The sequence below is a fragment of the Mesocricetus auratus genome, unplaced genomic scaffold (genome assembly GCF_017639785.1).
Source record: "Mesocricetus auratus isolate SY011 unplaced genomic scaffold, BCM_Maur_2.0 Super-Scaffold_4256, whole genome shotgun sequence".
Lineage (NCBI taxonomy): Eukaryota > Metazoa > Chordata > Mammalia > Rodentia > Cricetidae > Mesocricetus > Mesocricetus auratus.
The window spans coordinates 15,603,503-15,626,544 of record NW_024429182.1 but is presented as its reverse complement, the minus strand read 5'-3'; the positions used below and the strand labels follow the sequence as shown (position 1 = coordinate 15,626,544).

Below are 23,042 nucleotides of genomic sequence, written 5' to 3'. Positions count from 1 at the left end.
CCAAGAGCAGTTAGCATTCATAATCAATCAGCAACATTTAGGCCCAGAGTGGGTAAAGTCATAAGTATTCTAGCTGCTCAAACAAAAGTGTGGCTTGCTCTGTTCACTCTGACAGCAACATCATTTACCAGAAAGAGTTTAATGTACCAGACAGTCAGGGAAGAGACTGCCTAACTGAAGCAATCTTGATGAACAAGAAGTCCTGTCAAGCCCCTGGGATAACTTCACAGCACTAAAGACCTTTGTGCATAAGAAATTTTCAGTTGCCTTGTACTTGTTCACCCAGGACAGTGGTTCTCAACCTTCCTAATGCTGCCACCCTTTAATACAGTTCCTCATCGTGTGGTGACCCACTGACCATAAAATTATTTTGTTGCTGCTTCATAACTGTAATTTTGCTACCATTATGAAACGCAATGTAAGTATCTGTGTTTCCCAATAGTCTTAGGTGACCCCTGTGAAAAGGTCCTTTGACCACCAAAGGGGTCTTGACCCACAGGTTGACCTAGGACATCTGTGTATGGATCAAATCCAACTTCTGTGTCCATCCTGCCTTGCCCTTCACCTAATACTATCCTTGGTGGGAAAGAAGGAAATGGGCTAGAGTCCTCTATTGCCCTAACCCTCCTTTGTCTCCACCCCTGAACCTGACACTCGTTTTCTTGGCTAGGCTGAAAAACATCAGGATTAGTCCTGTCTCTGCCCACTGCTACCCCTCCAGCCCCACCCTCAGGGCTGGAGTTACAGGAATGCATAGTACTGTCAGTGAATACTGGGATTTCAACTCCTCATAATTGTGCAGCAAGGTCTCTTAATTGCTAAGCCATCTCTCTGCACCCTAATTTAATTAACTTTCTGAGACAAGATCTCAAGGTAACCCAGGCGGACCTGGAATTCACAATCTTCCTGCCTCTGCCTCCCCACCAAGTCCTGGGAATACGGGGAGCACACTACCATGCCTACCTTAGGCTTATTTTCTAGAACCACCTCTTTTTTGGTCAGCAAAGAAGTCTGCTCGTTCTCCTATGCTACCTGCACTGTGTGTGACGTTTACTGCTCTTACAGGTTTGTGTGCTTTGATTTGGAACAGCAGGGAAAGAGGAGACGTGACTCTGCAGAGACTGTCTGCCACCCAACACTCCTCATGCGCAATCCTCTTACAGCTCAGGGAAAGAGACAGCAGGCACGGACAGCACAAGAGCCTACATTTTGTTCTACGTTCACTATTCCTGTCAAATAGCAAGGGATACAGACAAAGGCGGCAGGCACCGCATTCATGTACCCTACTCCAGTCTCTAGGGTTTGTAATGGAAAGGCAAGTGACAGGTGGATCTCTGGATGGTGTCTGTTAACAAGTGACCTATTGGACTGGACTAAAGCAGGGGCGGTACAGGGAGCCTATAACAGACCACGCAGTCTTCTTAGCTTCTACTGGCAGCTCTGGGAATACAGGTGGCTCAGTAAGAGCCACATAAAAATGACTAACCTCAGTCCCAACTTCTGTCCTTGCCGAGGGTCACCTTGCTCAGCTATTTGGAGCTGCCTTTGACAGAGTGCCTTGGTGTGAGGTTACAGCTGGCCCTGCTCACCATCCCAGAAAAGAACATCTGTTGGGAAAACCCAACTCCCAAGACTGCCTGTCTTGCCTTGAACACTTTCAGAAAGGAGAGACTGCAGACACACAACCCCCAGGGCTGTAACCATCCCTCGGCAGACCCCTCAGTTTCCACAGGACAGAGGCTGATTGATCCTCACCTCCTCTCTCCAGAGGTCAGACTCTGCTCCCTCTGCCTTCTCTCTTTACACTGCCTCGGGAATCTAACACTCTTCTCCTCCCCCTCAATCCTAGCACTCACACAAGTACTGTGAAAGGACAAGCACCTAAGAGACTCCATAAACTCACAGGAGACAAGAGGAAGAGAGGACAGAACATGAGCGGTAGAGAAAGCGTGACTTTTACACATGTCCAGTCTACAATGGCAAAGATGCAGTCAGCAGGGCTGTGTGGTAATCAAAGGGCAGGAAATCTGGAGGACGGGAAGTGGGACAATTTTGTCCCTGCACTGGCTTACCACTGATTCAGGGTTAGGAATGACAAAGCGATAAAGCAGGGAAGAAGAGCCCAATTCTAGGACGCATGACAGCAACTTGTCCAAGTCACGGCAGACACAGGCAGAGCTGGGCCAGCACTGAGACACTGCAGTGTGCGCTGGGTGCTGCTTGTGTTACGGCTCAGGCTACACGTCATTCTCCTGTCACCAAAGGCCACCAGGAAGTGAAACAAACCCCTAGAGCAGCAGTTCTCAATCTGTGGGCTGCGACCCCTTTGGGGTGAAACGACCCTTTCACAGGGGTGGCCTAAGACCATCAGAAAACAGATTCATAACAGTAGCAAAAGTAGTTATGAAGTAGCAACAAAGATAATTTTATGACTGGGGTTACCACAACATGAGGAACTGTATTAAAGGGTGGTAGCATTAGGAAGGTTGAGAAACACTTCCCTAGAGGGTATTTCTTTTTGTTTGTTGCAATTTGGGGGACTGAACCCAGGACTAGGCAAGTGATTGAGCTACTGAGCCTAGTCTAGAGGGATTTTCACAGGTAGCTAAAATGAACAAAGTAACCTTAAACTTGGCTCCAAAACGCCTATGACATTAAAGACCATAACCCTCTTCAAGAGAGAGTGCCCCCAATACCTATAAATACTGCTTTCTCCTGTCTCAGCTCATTGACTTCATACGCGGACACTGAACACATGCTCTTTTCCCCCTGTCCTAGTGTGAGGGAAGGTCTATGTCTGAAAGGCTCTGACCTAGCTGAGAGTAAATCTCCAGGTCTAAGATTCTCAGAGCTCATTTAATCCAGTTCTCATGTTTTAAAAAAGAAAAAACCCACCCACCGCCATCTCACCCACTGGTGTTAATCAAATTGACAATGAGTCAATTTGACTGCATTTAGAATCACCATGGAAACACACCTCTTGGTATGTCTTACAAGGTGTTTCCAGAAAGGTGACTGAAGAGGGAGATGCCAGCTGAATGTGGGTGGTGGCATTAGGAGTGGGGTCCTAAGCATTCCCCTCTCTCCCTTCCCTGCAGACACACGGAGACTAGCTGCCCCCACTCTGCCACTGTGCCTTGTCTGCCATGATGGGCTGGATCCCTAGAGGAAACCTTCCTCTCTGAAGCTGCAGCTCCTCAGATACTGAGGCACAGCAAAATGACATAACGGCACACCAAATTCGGTAGTGATAGAACTGGGACTAGAGGCTGCTCTCCAACTCAGTGTTCCCCACATCACCACAACAACGGATGAGGCTGAGAGCAAAGGAGCAAAAACCCCTCAGCAAAGATGCCATGTCCAACCATACTTCTCTACATTCTCAGTGATAACATTCTTTGTTTTTTGAGACAGGGTTTCTCTGTATTGTTTTGGAGCCTGCCCTGGAACTCAATCTGTAGACCACGCTGGCCTCAAACTCAAAGAGATCCTCCTGTCTCTGCCTCCCATGCGCCACCAACACCTGGCATTGATAACGTTCTTTACAAGATGCTCCTGAGAATTTTTCTGGCTTTTCTGTCCCTATTTTCCCTTGGCCTTTGCGCCGAATAGTTTTATGTCAACTTGACACAAGCTAAAGTCATCTAAGAGGAGGGAGCCTCAATATAGAAAATGCATCCATAAGACTGAGCTACAGGCAAGTCCGAATGGCATTTTCTTAGTGATTGATGGGGAAGAGCCCAGCCCATTGTGGGTGGGGCCACTCAGGGCTGATTTTTGAGACAGGGCTTCATGTAGTCCTATCTGATCTCAAATTCACTACAAAGAGGAGACTGGTCTTGAACTCCTGATCCTCCTGCCTCCACTTCCCAAGTGCTGGGATTCCAGGCCTACATCACTACACTTGGTACAGTGTCTGTCCCTGCCTCTCTCCCTCCCGTCCCTCTGCTGTGTGTGTGTGTGTGTGTGTGTGTGTGTGTGTGTGTGTGTGTGTAAGTACAATGCACACATACACTCACATCTACTTGAATGCTCATGTAAGCACCCTAAGTTTTTGAGAGCAGGTCTTTCACTGGGATCTGGGACTTGCTGGTTAGGCAAGGACGACTGGTCAGTGACCTCCAGGACCCTCTGTCTATATCCACAGTGCTGGGATTACAAATTTGCACCAGAACTTCTAGCTTCAGATATGGAGGACTCTATATGTACTGATGTACTCTTCTCTTACGCGCATAATCATCAAGTAAAACTGTTCCTAATTCCCTCGATCATCGTCAGCTCAAAAACTTATGTCGTATACACAGAATGTGATTGGATAATGGATGCACAAGGAGTCAGCGTAACCTTCATGCAAAATCAGAACCAAAACAAATAAAAGCTGGGCATAAACAATTAATAACCAAGTTTATTCCTCTGCAATTAAGGCATAGACCTTTGCCTAGAGCTTCGCTAGCAGGCCAAAGAAAAGGCTTAGGTTAGGGGCAGTTTCAAGGACAATAGAGAATGGGCAATCAGACTCTCAATGACAAGCATCTCAGAGATGTGCTGGCTGCTCCTGGCTCACCCTTGTTATATGCACTCATTTTTAGAAAACTGCCCTTGAGCTACTTTTCACTGAATGCCAACTGGGCACATAACCAGCCAAACTGTTCCTAGGACAGTCACAGAAGTGGAAGGAAAAATTAAGATAACTACAAAAGACAAGAGAGTGATTGTATAAAATTAGTATTGTTAATTAGTCACATGTCTGTAAGCATTTGCAATCAAGTTCAGTACATGTTGTAGCCATTGAGAAGACACAAGGAACAGAATGTGCTTTTCATTCCTCTCTAGTTTAACCCTTTAATTTATCATGTTTCCTACTGTTAGATAATTTTTTTAAAGGAAGCAGGGATGGGGAGGAGTACTAACACAAGCCTCTTTCTTACCAATGGCCCAGCACTTTTGACTCTGGCTCTGAAAGGTTTCCAAAGAACAACCTTATTCTACAGGGACTCACACGGGTTAAAAGTTTGGTGGAAGCCATGAGTGGCAGCACATGTCTTTAATCTCAGCACTAGAGAGGCAGATCTCTGTGAGTTCTAGGCCAGCCTGGTCCACAGAGCAAGTTTCAGGACAGCCAGGGGAACACAGAGAGACCCTACTTAAAAAAAAAAAAAAAAAAAAAAAAAAAAAGGAAGGAAGGAAGGAAGGAAGGAAGGAAAAAAACAACAGAAAAAAAATCTGGTCCAATAGGGAGCAATGGTTGCTTGTCTCTCAACAAAGAAAGTACAGCTTGTTGTATATAATGCCCTTTTAAATAAGGACAAGTTTGTGGGTAAGACTGATTAGGCACCTGCTGAGTTTCAGAAATTTCTGTCAAGCAATGTATATTATACTCTCCACTTGCTGAAAAGCTAGCATTATTGTGCCCATTTTTTAAAAAGTACAAGTTGAAATTCAGGAAAGTTAACAAATTCCCTTAAGCAACATAGCTGGCTGGAGCTGAACCGCATTGGAGTCAACATATTTGGAGAAAGATTTGTGAACCCTTCCCACTGAGGTCTAGAAAACTGTATTTCAACTGAACAAACATCTGTCTGGGGATGCAGCTCAGCTCATCATGTTCTTACCTAACTTGCACAAAGACCTGGGTCTGCACCACATAAAGCAAACACGCTGGTGCAGGCTTGTGCCCCAACTCTCAGGAGGCAAGGCAGTCTGACTGGGTATTCAAGGTCATCCTCAATTACATAGAGAGATTAACTCGAACCTAGGCTGCAAGAGACCCTATTTAAAAAAAATGAGAACAACAACAAAACATTTGTTAAAGGCCAATGTCTATTTTACTATTTAAAAAAAGCCAGGCAGTGGTGGCACATACCATTAATCCTAGCACTTGGGAGGCAGAAACAAGCAGATCTCCGTGAGTTCAAGGCCAGGCTGGTCTACAAAGTGAGTTCCAGGACTACATGGCTGTTACACAGCAAAAATCTATCTTGCAAAAACAAGCAAGCAATCAATCAATGAATAAATATCAGCTCCTCTTCCCCTGAGAGGTGTGAAGAGACCTGTGCAAATGGTCCCTTCTCTCTTGATTCAGAAAATCATGGAAAAAAAATGAAGAGGTTCAGCTCTTCACAGATTTCACTTTAAGAACATTATGAAGCTGCCCAGGCCATCAAACATGTTCATCTGAAAATCCACCATGCATCTGTAGATATCACTTTAAAGAAGCAAGTGCAATGGTGGATCTGGGAGGTATGTGTCCGGGCCGCCAGTGGACTCACCCCAAGCCAGTTTTTGCAGCATATGCTTAGCGATACAGAGAGAAACATACAGGTCTGAATGTAGACTCTCTAGTCATTGAACACATCCAGTGAACAAAGCATCCCAGATATGCAACCAAACCTCCAGAGCTCATTCCCCCACACATGAGCTCCCCTGCCACACTGATGCTCCTCACTGAAAAGGAACAAGAAGACAAAAACATACTCCAGAAGAGAGCAAAGAAAAAAGAGCTTATGGTATAGAAATAAATACAGCATAAAATAAACGTAAAGAAAAAAGCAAAATGCTTAAGTTCAGTTAGAATTCCATTAATCACCCCTCACAAAGTAAAGCTGCCAAAGAAAAAGTCCTGTAAGTCGAGGACTTAGGCCAGGGTGGTGGTGCATACCTTAAACCTCAGCACTTGGAAGACTGGATGGTCAGAGCTAGAGTGAGACCCTGTCTCAAAAAAACCAACAGAGAGACAGACAACAGACAGAGAGACAGAGAGAGACACACACACAGAGACAGAGGGGAAGAATGAACAAACTTAGACATTTATACACCTGTGTTTATAGCAGCATCATTCCCAATGGCCAAATGTGGGAAGCATCCTAAATGCCCAACAACAGATGAACAGATAAACAATGGATTATTTACATACAACAGATTATCATTCTATCTTAAAATGGAAGGAAGGGGTTGGAGAGGTGGCTCAGCATTTAAGGGTGCGTGTTGCTCTTAAGATAAAGTTCAGTTCCCATGTTAAGCATCTCATAACCTTCTAAAACTCCAGCTCCAGGGGACCCAACACCCTCCTCAGGTCTCTAATAGCACAGAAAGATGAACACACATACACATAAATAAAGTAATTTTATTTATTTTCTTACTTTTTTTGGAGGCAGGGTTTCTCTGTGTAGCCCCGGCTGTCCTAGAACTTACTGGGTAGACCAGGCTAGACTCAAACTCAGAGATCACCTGCCTCTGCCTCACACGTGCTGGGATCAAAGGAGGGCGCCACCATTGCATAGCTAAAAATAAAGTAATTTTTAAAGGAAGGAAAAATGTTAGTGAAATAAGCTAGTCAAAAAAGGTCAAAAGGGCAGGTTTAAGAAGCAAACTAAGGTTGTAAGAACTACGTGAGTAGTCAGATTCACAATGACAAAGTACAACTGTAGTTGCTCACTCGCAGTGGTGGTTGGTGCTGGCCGTCCTCAGCATTCAGAAGTGGAGGCAGAAGATCAAGGATGTCTCAGATACAGTAAATTCAAAGCCAGCCTGGGCCACATGAAACCATTTCCAAAAAGAAAGGAAAAATCACCTCCAAGGTAAGAATCAAAGTTAACCATGCTCTCCAAACACCAGCAATCCCCTATGTACTCTTGAGGGACCCTGAGTTTGACATGTAGCATTATCATGCAAGGCTACAGATACTGGCTCCAAACACTGTAACCCTGACTGGATAGAGAAAGTGTTTGCAATTCATTATTTGTACCCACTAAGTATATTTGTGCTCCATTGGAAGCTTTGCCTCAATCTCCCTCCTTCCTCTCCAAACCCTGCCCCTCAGAAAGCGGTCAAGCAGCAGCTCTTCCCCTGGAGCTCAAGACTGTGCTTTAGGGGCGCTTAAGCTCAGGTCACTAGACTGCCTTGTGATGTCTCTCTTGCTTCCCCCAGGCCACACAAGAGTGCTTTGCTCAGAGTAAACCTGGTCCTTTACTTCTAATTCAGCTTGATGTGGCCTACTGCACCAGCAGAGAAACCCACTACTGAGGATTCCAAACTACTATCACTTTATGTTGGGCTGAGGAGAAGGCTCAGTTACTAAAGTGCTTTTTGTTCAAGCATGAGGATCAGAGCGTAGGTCCCAGCTCACATAAAGAGTGGGTACACCAGCATCCACCCAGAGCCGGGAGGCAGAGATCAGACGGTCCCTGGGGCTCGCAGGCCAACCACTCTAGTTACATTGGTGAGCTGCATGTTCATTGATAAACCCTGTCCCAAAAAATAAAGTGGACAATGTCAACCTTCAGTCTCCATACACATGTGCAAACACACACACAAGCACACACACACACAAATATGCTTAAACTTAGGGAAATGAGTGCTTCTACTACACTCATTTGTTCATCAGAAAGTTGTTTTTCTACAAGAACCCTGGAAATTTTGTTTTCTGGGCTTTTGTCCAGAAACTGGCACCAACAGTTGCCTTTTCTGACATTGCTGGAGGCAACTAGCTGTCTTATACGTTGCTTCAGCCTATGTTCCCATCTTGTGAGGCGTGTGCATCATATTTGGTAAATAGTGCAACAGCATTGTACAGGACACACAGTGTGTCCAGGCTCTACAACACTAAGCCAAGACTAAGTATTGTGGTGATTCTTTGGGCCCCGAGTCAATTCCCAGAGGCAGTAGCAGTCCATCTAATTTCTGAAGAGAAGGTTCAGTGCCACCCTCTTGAAAGTCTGAGCACCTTCCATGGGCTCCCATCGCAGAACAGAGAACAAGGCTTGTTGAGCTGTTTCTTGCATTCATGTGCCCTACACACTGAGGACTTCCCCACATTTGTTTCTATCCTGCTTTGGAGTCAGGGGGAGGGAAAGAAGATAGCAGTAAATTGTGTTGCCATGTAGGAGTAGAATGAATAATGGATATAGGAACTTGTTCAGGACTAAAAAATGTGCCCCACATGGAGGGTAAACCAGGTGCAAAGAGAACAAGTCAGCCAAAGGAAGACACAATTGGATGGTAGCTCAGCCACCTGCCTTAGAGAAGCAGAGGGGAGTCCTGACTGTAAAAGCCAAGTGAATGACATTTAAATAAAATTAAAAACAGGAAGGAGACAGACTTCAGCCAAGCACAAGTAAGTGTCTCTAAAGAAACTGGCCAGGTAGCCGGGTGATGGTGGTGCATGCCTTTAATCCCAGCATGTGGGAGGCAAGAGTTCGAGGCCAGCTTGATCTGAAGAGTGCATTTCAGGACAGCCAAGATTATATGAAGAAACTCTGTCTCCAAAAAAAATAAAAGAAAAAAGAAAAAAAAACTGGTCAGAGAGAGCTGTCTGTTTGAGTAGCTTTTCATACAATGGAGAGGAAAGATAAAATGGTAAAACAAGACCTAGACCCTATTTTATGGCACGGTATGGATTAGGATTAAGTGCCACTTAACCCAAATCACAGCCTATTCATTAGGCAGATGCATAATTTCACAGTAACCAATAGACAGGAAGTATTAGCAACTCACTTGCTTAAGAGAGAAGTCAAAGAAGCTGGGCGATGGTGGCGCATACCTTTAATTCCAGCACTTGGGAGGCAGAGACAGGCGAATCTCTGTGAGTTTGAGACCAGCCTGGTCTACAAGAGTTAGTTCCAGGACAGCCTCCAAAGCCACAGAGAAACCCTGTCTTGAAAAATCAAAAAATAAAAAATAAAAAAAAGAGAGAAGTCAAAGAAAAGCTAGAACTAGCACTAGTGTAAACAAGCTAAACCCACAAAATCCATGGAGGCCCCATAAACTCCAGCCAATCCCAGCATCCCTGGAGAAAATCAACAATCACCCAGCACCACTGGCAGTGGTCAGCAGGCTCACCATCAGTTAACAAAGTGTTTTCAAAAGGAGGGGAAAGCAGTCAATACTTGCCAACAGAATGGTTTTAAAATACACTGGATGCCCTCTCAAAACACATGCATCTATAGTCCCAGCACTTGGGAGTAAAGGAAGGCATCAAGAGTTCAAGGTCATTTTTAGCTTTACAGTGTGTTGAAGCCTATGCTGAATGAGACCTTGTCTCAGAAAAAAACATATTTAATTAAAACAAAAAACCTCAGCCATTTCCCTGTAAACCTAAGCACCCCACTGGTATCTTGTTTATACTCTAACAAATAAAGCTAGTTCAGAGGATGGAGCTAGCTAGTAGTTAACCATAGAGGTCTGGAGGTCTGTACAGACAGACAGGAAGTGATATGGCTGTGTGGGGAGAGGAATAAAAGGCAGGAGGAGACAGGAGCTCGCTCTCTTTTTAGCTGAGAAGCTGGAGAAGTAAGGTGTGGCTGTGGCTTGCTCCTTTGTCTCTTTGATCTTTCAGGTTTGACCCCTCTTTCTGATTCCAGGTTTTATTAGTAAGACCAGTTAGTACTCATCAACCGCAACCCCACAGCAGCAGAAGAGTGGAAAATCAAATGAAGTGGCCCTGAGGCTTTGGTTGTGCCAAGTGCCCCGGTGAACGGAAAACACAAGTCAGCAGCTCGTGCTGAACAAAAAGGAAAGCAAATCTTCCTTTCAATGGAAGTCACAGTTCTCATTTCCCTAGCTATGAATGTGCATCCTCTGAGAGGGGACATGCTGCTCTCCGTCATTTCCCAGCCCCCATTTACTTGGGAAAGACGCAATCTTCCAATTGCCACCCAAAACCCTTCTTCACCATGAAAATGAACCTTTTAAAGTTCCCAGACTCAGCCGGGAGTTGGTGCCACACGCCTTTAATGCCAGCACTTGGGAGGCAGAAGCAGGTGGATTTCTGTGAGTTCAAGGCCAGTCTGGTGTACAGAGCTAGTTCCAGGACAAGCTCCAAAGCCATAGAGAAACCCTGTCTCAGAAAAAAAAAAAAAAAAAAAAGTTCTCAGACTCTGGACTGGAGAGTTGGCTCAGCCATTAAAGGCTAGGCTCACAACCAAAAATATAAAGTTCCCAGACTCAGCCTATATGTACATCTGTAATTCTATCACTAGGGAAGCTGAGACAAGAATTGCCTACTGCTGGGGGATGATACGGGCTACATACTGATTCCAGGCAGACCTGGACTACCTAGCAAAGCCCATCTGGAAAATAAGTAAAGTAAGGCTGGAGAGAGAGCACAGCTGTTAAGAGCACAAGCTGCTCTTCCAGAGGAGCTGGGTTTCATTCTCATTACCCACATGGCACTAACCATCTTCAGTAACTCCTGTCCCCAGAAGATCTGATGCCCTCTTCTGGCTCCACCAGCATTGTGCACACACAGTGTACAAACTTATATGCAGGCAAAACTCCCATATACATAAAAAAATTAAAGAAAAAAATTTAAACCCTTTAAAAGAGAAAAAAGGAGAAGAAGAGAGAGTGTGCTTACAGCCTAGAGCTGGCAAGTGTAGGATCCCTCTGCAGTTGCCCATAACTAAGCAGGCTCAGGAACAACCGCCTTCAGTTCCTGTTTCCTTTCCCCAACACTGTCCAACTGAGTGGTACCCACACTCACTATGAGACTCAGCAGTCAATGAAACAGACCATGACCACATTAAGCATCTGCTAAGGAACCAAGAACTCTACTCTCTCCCAGACTACAGGAAGGCCAATATCAGATCTGGCTTGCCCAGGTGTGGAAGGATGATACCTTATCAAGCCAGACCCTGTCTCACTTTAGAACTAGTGAACTAGTATAGGCACAGCAACAAAACCAGCTGCTCCTTTGCCCACCCATGAACCTGACAAGATGCTGACTGGCCTGAGGAAGTTGACTCTTCTCTTGATTCGAAGAGATTTTCCTGCACAAAGAAAGGAACAAAGAGTAATTCCTGACTCTTTCGGAGCTTTTATGTGAGAATCTTCTTCTCCTTGATTTTATTTTTCTTTTTTTGAGAAAGATTTCTCTGCATAGCTCTGGCTGTCCTGGAAGTCACTCTGTAGACCAGGCTGGCCTTGAACTCAGAGATCCACTATTGCCTTCCAAGTACTGGGATGACTTCTTAATTCCTCTGAACACTGAGCCCCTTGAATTCTGTCCTTCCTGTCTCCTCTTCCTGACTGCTGGAATTAGATAATTTTGACAAGCATGCTATATTCTTTCCCACCTGCATAACCTCTTCAAAATTAAAAGAGGCAATAACTGTATAAGATGTTCCCTTTAGAGGAAGCTGGGTGAAAGGTATACTTTTACTATTTTTGCAACTTCCTATAAGTCTATAATTACATCAAATTACAGTTTAAAAAATAAACTAAACCAAAAGAAGCAGACATTTAAATGTTTGAAGGTAAGTTATCTACACATCAAGAGGGGCTGCCAAACTGCCAAAGCTATACCTACATCAGAATTGCCAGGCGATGCTACACATCAAATCAGTTTTTCTCTTGAAAAAATTCAGTTCTGTGTAACACCCACAACATAGTTTCCAACAGGCTCTCTCAATTCCTACCCTCAAATTGTTCCTAACCATGAAGGTACAGATTCTGCCAGTGATGAGAAAGCCAGCTGGATCTGGAAAACTGTGACGCTCTCTGGGTGTTCCATGTTTCCCAGTAGGTATCTAAAAGGTCAGGCCATGTACAATTCCTTTCACAGAGCTGAAAATGCTTGGGATGCTCTTTAGCACAGTGAAGCTGAACAGATTGTCTTGGGGGCTCTGGGACCTTACTTCCTGCAGGGAAGCAAATGTTGCCTAGTAATCTACATCTGAGCATAGAAGTTGGGACTCTAAGTTCCACCCATGACTGGTGTCTGGCTCCATAGTCCTTAGTAGGTTACTTAACCCTGTGCATCTCCATTCCCTTCCCCAATCAATAGGTATACAAACAATGAATGGCTTACCATCCTGAGACATGGCATAGTGGGGGATAAGGACACTGATCTACAAACAGATGCTGAAGAGAAAGTGCCGGCATAAATCTGCCTTTAAACCATGTTTTCAGTCTGTGGAAGCCACATATTTAGATGCAAGCTGCTTTTCCAATGCCCCTTCTGCCTACAATGGAAGTAAAATAAGCTGTCTCCAAGAGGCTCTGTTCAAGTCGCTCCCTTTCCAACAACTGCAGGCCTCTCTTTAAACATTCTGCTTATTCTTTGGTTAATGGCTTAGAAGAGTCAGCACTCCCTTTGCACCTCAATGATTCAAATAAATTTAGGTCAGAGGGTGATCCTATCCAAAGATAACAAGAGGCATCACATCAGAGACACTCAGCAACCACATTACAGGGTCTATTACTATTACTGTTCCTTTAAGGTAGAAATAACATGGTGCTGAAGTCTACACTGTCATTTGTGAATTCATTCATTCATTCATTCATTCATTCATTATTCATTCAAATGTTTTCTAAGTCCCTATTAAAAATCATGTAGTGCAGGCTCAGTGGCTAAGAGTGCTTGTTCTTTCAGAGGACTCAGGTTCAGGTCCCTGAACACACACAGTGGATACACGAGACTCCAAACAAACAAACGAATGAATGAATGCATGTATGGCTCAAAGTACCATAGGGACAAGCAGAAAGTTGGAAACAGTGAAGAATATTATTTGAATCTCAATAAGTTCAGAGAAAGGCTGGGTGTTGTGTGTGTGCTTCTAATCCCAGAACTCAGGAGGCAGAGGCAACCTTCTGTGAGTTGCAGGCCAGCCAGGTCTACATTGTGAGTTCCAGGCAAGCCAGAACTTCAAAGTGAGGTCCATTAAAAAAAAAAGTTCAGAGAGAAGATGGTGCTCAAGTCCCCAGAGGATACAGCATGATGGGGGGAGGGGTTACCTAGACAATAGGCTATCCTGACAGAAAAGAATTCCTTGAGAGGTTATGGAAAGTAAAGTCAGGGCAGTAATTTTTTTTTCTTCCATATGAGATCATGGCTGAGTCTCACAGGATTCAGGAACTCCTTGAAACTGTATGTAGTATGTGCATATACAAACGGATGATTTCTGGGTATGCAGAGCTCTGCTTTCGTTCTAGTTTCAAAGATAAAGAACTGTCTCACTAGGATTTGATCTCCAAACTTCATTTTCTGTCTTCATCAGAGATGAGTTTCAGGTAAGCTTTTGTTCAGAGACTGGTATTGACAGATCGGAAGAGAGTTTCCAAACTTTCTACATCTTGGGGGTGGGGGATGATGGTTGCTAAAAAGAAAGGGCAAAGCAGACACACAGGACTTGTTCCTTCTTCTACATTCCAATTGAAATGAGCTCAGACATCCTCCTACTCAGATACCATGGCAACAGCCATTGTACAAATGGGTGGCAGCAGGGAGTGGGTCAGGGCTTGGATATGGAAAGCAGGAAAAGGTACCAAGTGTGGTTGAGTTCCTAGCTAATACAGTTGGTCTTTTCTCTCCAGCATCTACTTTTTTGGGAATTCATTTCAGGAATTTTGGAGACTTCTGACAATTTCCCCCAAAACAAAGAGCAATCCCAGAAATAAAAATCAGCACTCAAGAAGTACAATGACACTGAACACCCACACTGCAAACACAGAAGGACCCTAACTGAGAGTCTTCTATAAGTGTAAGGGTTTCTGGCTGTTCAGCCTAACCTTACGTGCCTTACACTCTTACTTATAAATAAGTTTCATTTATAATTCACAACACATATATGGGCAAGCATTTTCTACATTGGTATATTTGCCATGATGAGTTTCACACACCTCCCTCAAATCCATAAATCTAGAAGGCAAAGAGAGAACGAAAACATGGGCATTCCAACATATGAGGGGTAGTGCCAGCCAAGGAGTGGGTGGATCCAACACAGCCACACTTGTACTCACTGAATGCAATATTATACATTATTATGGGCTCTACTGCACTGGATGTAGGATTGTATTTTGCAGCTTTCCTTAACACCTGCTGCTACTCATCTCACTGTGTCCTCCATGTATGAACACACAGAACCACAGTTATAGGAGGCTCAGAGGGTAAAGGCACTTGCCACCAAGCCTGACAACTTGAGTTCTATCCCTGGGTCCCTTGGGGTGGAAAGTGATAACCGATTCCAGTAAGTTGTTCTTTTATCTTCACAAGCATGGGTAATGTGCAGCAATAATAAATAACAGATGAGTGTGACTTTTACAAAAGAAAGAAAGGAAGCTAGCCTCACATAGCAGAAGCCTCTGACATAAACATCTACGCCTTAGGAAACTAACAGGCATCTGGGCCTCACTAATGATTTCTCCTGCACACCTCCCCTTAATTCAGAGGACCGCAGAATATGAACTAAGACAACAAGTGATCACAGAGCTGATCATGACAAAAGTTCTCAAAGACATGAGGCCAATCAACCAACACAGGATAAAGAATTGTCTTTTCTTCATAAGTTACTAACTAGACTGGCAAAATGCTAAGAGTCTGCCAGGTATAGTTGTATATTTGGGCAATGCCAGCACTTGGGAGGCAGAGACAGGCAATGATGGACCAGCCTGACTCCATCTTAAAAGATTGGAAGCCATCTTTTAACAAAGTCAAAATAAGTTCATTCCTATTTTCTGCAAAACTTAAATCTGACCAGGTCTTGACCCATTTTCTGGAATTTGACATGTTTCACAGCTTATACCCTAATAAAATAAGATGCCCTCTCAAAAAAGTTTGAGATGTTCAGCCAAGTTCTTACATAACCAAAAATTCACCCAACCCTTGGAAATCCCCTAGTCTTACAGGTTGGGGGGGGGCTATAAATCCCACCTCCTATGTTTGATGCTGTTTTTCAAATCCCACTTTAGGGAGACAGCCCTGTCTGATGGAAAATAAAGCTTGCTTAATTCTACTACAAGAATTTGGGTAATGGTTTTTACCCTCATCTGGCAGAATTAACAACAGATCTCTGAGTTCAAGACCAGCCTTGTCTACAAAGCAAGTTTCAGGATAGCCCAGACTACACAGAGATACCGTCTTGAGAAACTAATTGAATAAATAAAAGAATGAATAAATAAATAAAAAGGTGACAGGAAATATGAAATGGAAGTAGGAGAACAATCGGAAGCCTGAGATCCGAGAGACCTGAGGAAAACAGACCAAGGCAGAGTAGAGAGCCGTGTAACACACACTGACACGGGACAATGAGTGAGAGCACGGGACTGAGGGGGCAGAGAGAAAGAGGCCAGGCCACAGAACTGCTAAACCCTTCATGTGGCATCATCTCGGCTGCAGATACTAGCCACGGGCATTGTTCTGCATCCTACAACTGCACCAAATACACACATTTGCACTGCTTTGCATTTTCTTTTACATGCTAGGCTTTTGGAGCTCTATAATTATATTATCTATATAAAACAATACAAGTACTTTCTGCTATGAAAAAAGAATTATAGTCAGCTAACTTGACAGGTATGGGTGGCACATGCCTATTATTAAGTCTAGCATTCGGGAGGCTGAGGCAGAAAGACTGCCTTGAGTTCAAGGACATAAAACCCAATCTCAAACAACACGCACGCACGCACGCATGCTCATAGAGATAACTTAATTAACTTCAGTCAGTTCACTGTCTTTCAGTTCCTTCTGACATGCCTCCATTTCAAACTCTCATAACTACTCTTCTCTCCTAAAATTCCAACTAAAATTGCCACTGTTGCCCCATCAGTGTGACTCTCTTACCCTCCCATTTACATCACACGCAGTAACTGCTGAAAAACTTGCTAATCCATTAATTAAAGATCTCTGCTTCCCATTATGGAGGACTAAATTTAGAAAGCCAAATTAAGCCGGGAGGAAACCATGTGTCACAACAAGGGAGATGAACTCCATGGAAGGAGGCTGGGCTCCTGGCCTGTTTCTTACAAAGCCCTGCCTGACACTAACACTCTCTTCTATTCAGAACGCAGAGGAACACCCCATGGGTGGGGCAGCCACTCATCTGTAATCATCTGGAGAAAACTATTATAGCCTCCGGTCACAAAAGCCACAGGACCTATCAGCAAACAACTGCCTCAAGATCTTTGCTTTCCCTAAACCTCCAGTTTCATCACACAAAAGAAAGGGTGGCAAGCTAACATTAATTGTACCCTTAGAGAAGAGACACTTCCCACATGCAGGGGTGGCAGTGACTTTACTGGGTTACCAAATAGATATAAAGATAAAAGTAAACATTATAATTTTCTGTTTTGTCTCTGGCACAGGGGGAGTGGTGCCATCTACATAGTCTGTAAACAGTAATAACCCAGATGTAACAAAAGAACAGGGTTCCCCCATCTCTCCGCCCCCATCCCCACCCCATCCTCATGCCATTCTCCCTGAGATTACTCATCTTAAGGAAACACACAGCAGCGTCCCTATAGTCCATATGCTGCTACCAAATGGAAGTGGATAAGAATCCAAGTTTACACTGATTCCTCCTCTTTGCTACACAAAGCCAGAATCTTTGAGAGTCAAGACATTTTTGTTTGGTTGGTTTTGTTTTTTAAGACAGGGCCTTACTACACATCACTATGTATCCCAGGCTGGTCTTGCACTCACTAAGATCTACTTGCTTCTCCCTCTAATGCTGGGATTATGAGGTTTGTACCATTATGCCTGGCTAACAAATTATATCCTCTTCTGTGACTGTTTTCCTCCTTCCTCAGTGCTAGAGATCAGATCCAAAGTCTTATGCTTGCTAGGTAATTATTACCAAGCTACACCATTAGCCCTGGAACTCAAGAAACCATCATTTGTTTCAAAAGGCTGACAAAAAAAAAAATTACAGAGAACAAGAAGGAACAGAAAAGAGTGAACCATATAGCATGCTCAAGTCTAGATTCAAACAAGACTGAAATGTTAAAAATAAAGAATGTAAGTGGAAATAGAATCATTCTAACGAACTGCAAGAATAAAAGACTGGTAACAGTCTGGGCACAAGCCTCGGCGCTCATCCGAAGCACAAAGGGAGAGAACAAGTCAAGGAGCAGCATTACCTGACCAGAGCTCCCGCCAGGTATAGTGCAGGCGAACTCTACACTTCTTCTGGTAACACAGCAGTTTATGCACAACCTGGACACACCGCCTGCAATAAAAAAAGAAAACACCACTGAGCCTCAAGTCCTGACAGCTCACCAGTACTTTTCCTTTAGGGAGGCAGCTTTGCTAGGGTCACTAAGCCTGAAGGCAAATACATACACATACAAAAAACAAACAAAAAAACAGATAATCCTGTCAAATTTTCTAGTCTGTCTCTCAAAACCCCACTCTCCCCCCAACCCTCCTCGACAATTTGTGCTACCCATGGGGCTACAAGCACTCAGAGGTCTACAATGAGGCACCATGGCTCTTTCCCTTGAGTATCCTTCCTTCCAGAGAGGAAAGATACAGTGACAGCAAGCATAGCATGAGTCTGGGCATTGTGGCAAATTGCCACTTTCCACACAGGCCTGGTAACCACATTCCATCCCTGAATCCATGAAAAGAAGCATGGACACAATGTCACACATCTGTAATCTCAACACTCCTACAGCAAGTTGCTATGAGATGAAGACAGAAAGCCTGAAGTTCACAGTATGGTAGAAACAAGAGAGATTCTGCCTCAACAAAATAGGAGAAGCAACTCCCTAAAATTGTCTGATTTTCATTATTTCACTGTAACACATACATACTCACATAAAATAGTTAGCAATCACAGAGAAATATAAAGTAACACATACATCAATCCTACAAAAAAGATAATCTAACCTATACTGAGACTGCCTACCAAGTGATACAAATTCCAAATAAACCATTCTTCCCAGTTTCCAAATCATTTCCTTCTTTTCTTTTGTGTGTGTGTGTGTGTGTGTGTGTGTGTGTGTATAACATCCCTGGGTTGTCCTGGAACTAGATTTGTAGACCAGACTGACCTCAAACTCACAGAGATCCACCTGCCTCATGAGTGTTGGGATTACAGGTGTATGCCACCACTGCCTGGCTTCATTTCCTTATTTTTTTAGAAATGGTGACATGATCTCATTTGATGTAGTTGTTTCACCTTTAATCACAGTGGCTGCCCTTGAAGTTGCTGGAAGCCCTGCCACTCAGGCTGTCGCCTGGGGGGAATTCTGCTCCCCCAGACAATGACTCTGTTGCAGCCACTAAAGATAGTTTTAACTAAATCTCTATTGTTCTAATAAAGGACTAGGGTGAAAACCTGAAAGCTCAGAGAGTTAGAGTAGCAACTGGCTAAACTCTCTCTCTTTACTGGAGTCCAGGAAACCGCTCTCCTTCCACACCTCCCTGTTACTGCCTGTCAACTAGCTGCTAAACCCATCTCTAGCTCAGGTTAATTTTATTTAATTAATGCAAATACAACACATCTTTATATAGTTAAACAAATGCAGCATAAACAAATGTAACACATCTTTGCCTAGTTAAACAAATATTCCACAACAATCTGTTAAATGATAGCCTCAATTGAGCCATGATTTGCCTTAGCCAATCTATAAAAGCGTCTATCAATATCTCCATAAAACTGACAGTGACTAGGTTCTAGCTGCTAAAGTTGCTGCCCCCAACAAGGATGGCTGGATGATGCTGCATGGAACCATTCACGTGCATTATGGTCATGACTGCATGCCAGCGCCTCTCACATGCGCTGAGCCTGAGCAAGCAAACATCGGCTGCTGTGAGGCTTCCTACACCCCCTTGAGCCCCTTACTGAAAGGCTATACACAACACTCCAAAAAGGCTCTCTTGCTGTCTCACTGCTACCTAACAGGTGCCCTGTTAGCCTTGTGTTCACAATGACTCAGACTATTTACCAAGCATAATGATAACTTAACAAGCAGCAGGTGCCAAGAGGGGTAAAACACTCATGATCCCAGCACTCAAGAAGCTTAGGCAGGAGATTGGACAGTTTGAGGCCAACCTGGATTAAGATTTATTTTCCTGAACTCATTTCTCCTCAGCCTCAAACTCTGTGGTAACAACAGGGACAGCAACAAGAATTGAGACAGCAAGAGCGGAAGCTATGCTGGGCTTTCTTCTAGCGCATACGGCTCCCGGCAAGATTCCTTTCCCTTGCAGAAGCGCTCCTCCTGTCACTGCCTTCCCTACCGCACTCAGACACAGAAAAGAACCTGTCACTTCTGACCCAGATTCTGCTCTGGGTGCTAAGTCTTTCTGTACTCCATCTTTCTTCATACTTCACCATGAGGATTATAAACTTATCTGAAATGGTAGGAATTCGTTTTGTTTCAATCCCTCTTTGTGCTACATGCTGCTGAGAGGCTGTACGTACTGAGAAGGGAGAGCAGCAGCCTGGCCTGCTGCCCAGCTGGGAGCAGATAAGTTCACCTAAAAAGGACTTGATGCTCCAAATACCAAAACTGGAAAAGGAAATGGAAGTGGGGGAAGGAAAATCTGGAACATATCCATGGATACCAGCTTGGTGAATTCAGCCTGAAGGTGGAACCTTCTGCCTAGCCTTCTTCTCTTCATCTTCACCATCTTCTATAACCTCAGCACAGTCAACCAGGGAGCAAGAGGAGAAGAAAGCAGTTCCGAAAATGTTCCAGACAAAGTTAGAACCACAGGTTAGGGATGGGGCGTGTACAACATCCACAGTAAGCAGGTGAAGGGTTGAGTGGACAGGTGTATACTTCTAACTCTACAGTTGTAAACTTCCTATCAAATTATTCCTGCCTTCAGCTCTCCTACCATCTACACTCTCTCATAATCTTTCTCTCTATTCTTACCCTTCCTCTATATACCCAATTCTCTAACTCCAGAATTATATATTTTCCAAATACAACACATTTTGAAGCTGCTAAAATCCTGAAATATTCATCCTGATCCCCTTTTTACTCATCCACATAGAAAACACCTAATGTTTCTTTTATGGACTAGATCAAATGGAACCTCCCCTGAGGTCCTGCCAACCTGGACACACACACACACACACACACACACACACACACACACACACACACACACACACACACACCTTTCCTTTGTTCCTTATCACACACACACACAAAAAAAAAAGGAGCTGAGAGTACAACCTTGAGATCAGGAGGAATGAGTCAGAACGCTGCTCATCGAGCTCATTGCCACGCAGCTATGATACTGTCTGAACATGGCTCCTGGAATCCTAGCCTCCTTGAACTCACATCCTGTCTCAGATGAAATAATTTACAAGGAGATTTGTTCCTTGGAAAGTCCAATATCGAGGCGCTAGCATCTAGGAAGGAGAGTCTTGCAGGCATCGTTCATAGTGAAAGACAGAAGGAACAAGGACAATGGCTTGCACACACTTGTACACACAAACACACACAGAGGGCTGACGGTGGGAAGGAAGAGAAGGTGCAAGCCAGCTCACAGCACCCAGCCCTTCTTCAGCTGACAATGACCCACTCAGGAAGAGGCGCCCTCATGATCTCTACCTCATCCCCACACTGCTGCACTGGAGTTTCCAAAATATGATTTGGAAGCGACACAATCAAACAATAGCACTCCTGCATAATTCCTCCCACATTGTATCCATGTGACCAAGAGAGATGCGGAAGACTTGGTAACCCGCCATGACAGGCGCTGCATCTCCCACACCGAGCTCTACATCCCTTTCTCTGTTGGATTACTTGCTTTGGAGAAAGCTAACTGCCATATTCAACAACCTATAATGAAACTGGGGTGAAGAACTGAGGCTTGGCCAGCAGGACAGTTCAGCAGGAAAAGATGCCTGCCACCAAGTCCAAGAACCTAAGTTTGATCCCCAGGATCCACATGGTAAAAGGAAGTGAATGCTAAAACTTGTCCTCTGACCCCCCACCACACACAAATATATCAGAAAACAAATATGAGAGAGAGAGAGAGAGAGAGAGAGAGAGAGAGAGAGAGAGAGAGAGAGAGAGAGAGAGAGAGAGAGAGAGGAGATTGAGAGAGATTTTGGTCTAGCATGACAGAGTATACTTGTAACAGCAGAAGGGTAAGAAGTTAAAGTCATTCTTATTGACATAGGTGTTCAAGGCCATTCTGGGCTACATGAGACCCACCTCAAAAACAAACAAAATGGAGAAAAGAAATTGTAAAAGATAGTCACTCTGCAGACCAAGCTGACCTCAAACTCAGAGATCTGTTTGCCTCTGTCTCCCAAGTGCTGAGGTGTTACGGTACACACCACCACAGCCCAGCTAAATAGCATATTTTAAAATAGGACATACTAGGAATGGTGATACACACCTGATACCCCAGTACTTGAAGGCTGAAGCAGGAGAATCGCAAATTTGAGGCTAGCCTAGTTTGCATAGCAAGTTCCAGGTTAGCTTGAGCTAAACAGTAAGACTCTGTCTCAAAACAATAACCCAGATTAATAATATGGCAGGGGAGAGGCTGGAGAGATGGCTCAGTGGTTAAGAACACTGGCTGCTCTACCAAAGGTCCTGAGTTCAATTCCCAGCAACCACAGAGTGACTCACAACCATCTATAGTGGGATCTGATGCCCTCTTCTGGCATAAAGATGTACATGCAGACAGAACACTCATATATGTAAAATAAATAAATAAGTCTTTAAAAAATATGGCAGGGGCTGGAGAGATGCTCAGAGGGTATTATAAGCACTTGCCACTAAGCCTGACAGGGAGCTACATGGTAGAAGGCACCAACTGAATCCACCAACCTTGATGTAGCACATGTGCACGCATGCACATACACACACACACTCTCACACTCACACACACCTGGGCGTGACCCATTCCTTAAATCCCAGCACTCAGGAGGCAGAGACAGATGGATATATCTCTGTGAGTTTGAAGCCAGCCTCGTCTACAGAGTGTGTTCCAGGACAGTCAGAGCTATATAGTAAAATTCTGTCTCATGAAAATAAAAATAGTAATAATAAATGCAATTCAAAAACAAATGAAGGCAGGCGGATCTCTGTGAGTTCGAGGCTGGGCTGGACCGATAGCCTCCAAAACAATACAGAGAAACCCTGTCTCGTAAAAACAAAAACAAAAAAAAACAAAAAAAAACAAACAAAAAAAAAACAAATGAAGGAGGAAAGAACAGAAGGAAACAATTCAGAAAGTTTATAGCAAAACCATATCTAATCCCTAAGTTACTGGTGTTCACAGACTATCTAAAATAAACAGAAATTCACCTGCTAAGTAGTATGAAAAGTAATTTCATTGATCTTTGAATTAA

The 23,042-nt window shown here is 44.0% G+C and overlaps 1 protein-coding gene across 2 annotated transcripts in view; it reads right to left on the bottom strand.

The window, feature by feature from the left end:
- Positions 1 to 23,042, bottom strand: part of Armh3 (armadillo like helical domain containing 3) — a 169,785-nt gene that overhangs the window by 81,492 nt on the left and 65,251 nt on the right. For both annotated transcript variants that reach the window (XM_005063514.4, XM_040743729.1), the window contains one exon: positions 17,851 to 17,939. In XM_005063514.4, the coding sequence (XP_005063571.1) occupies positions 17,851 to 17,939 (89 nt within the window). The remainder of the gene's footprint in view (positions 1 to 17,850; positions 17,940 to 23,042) is intronic.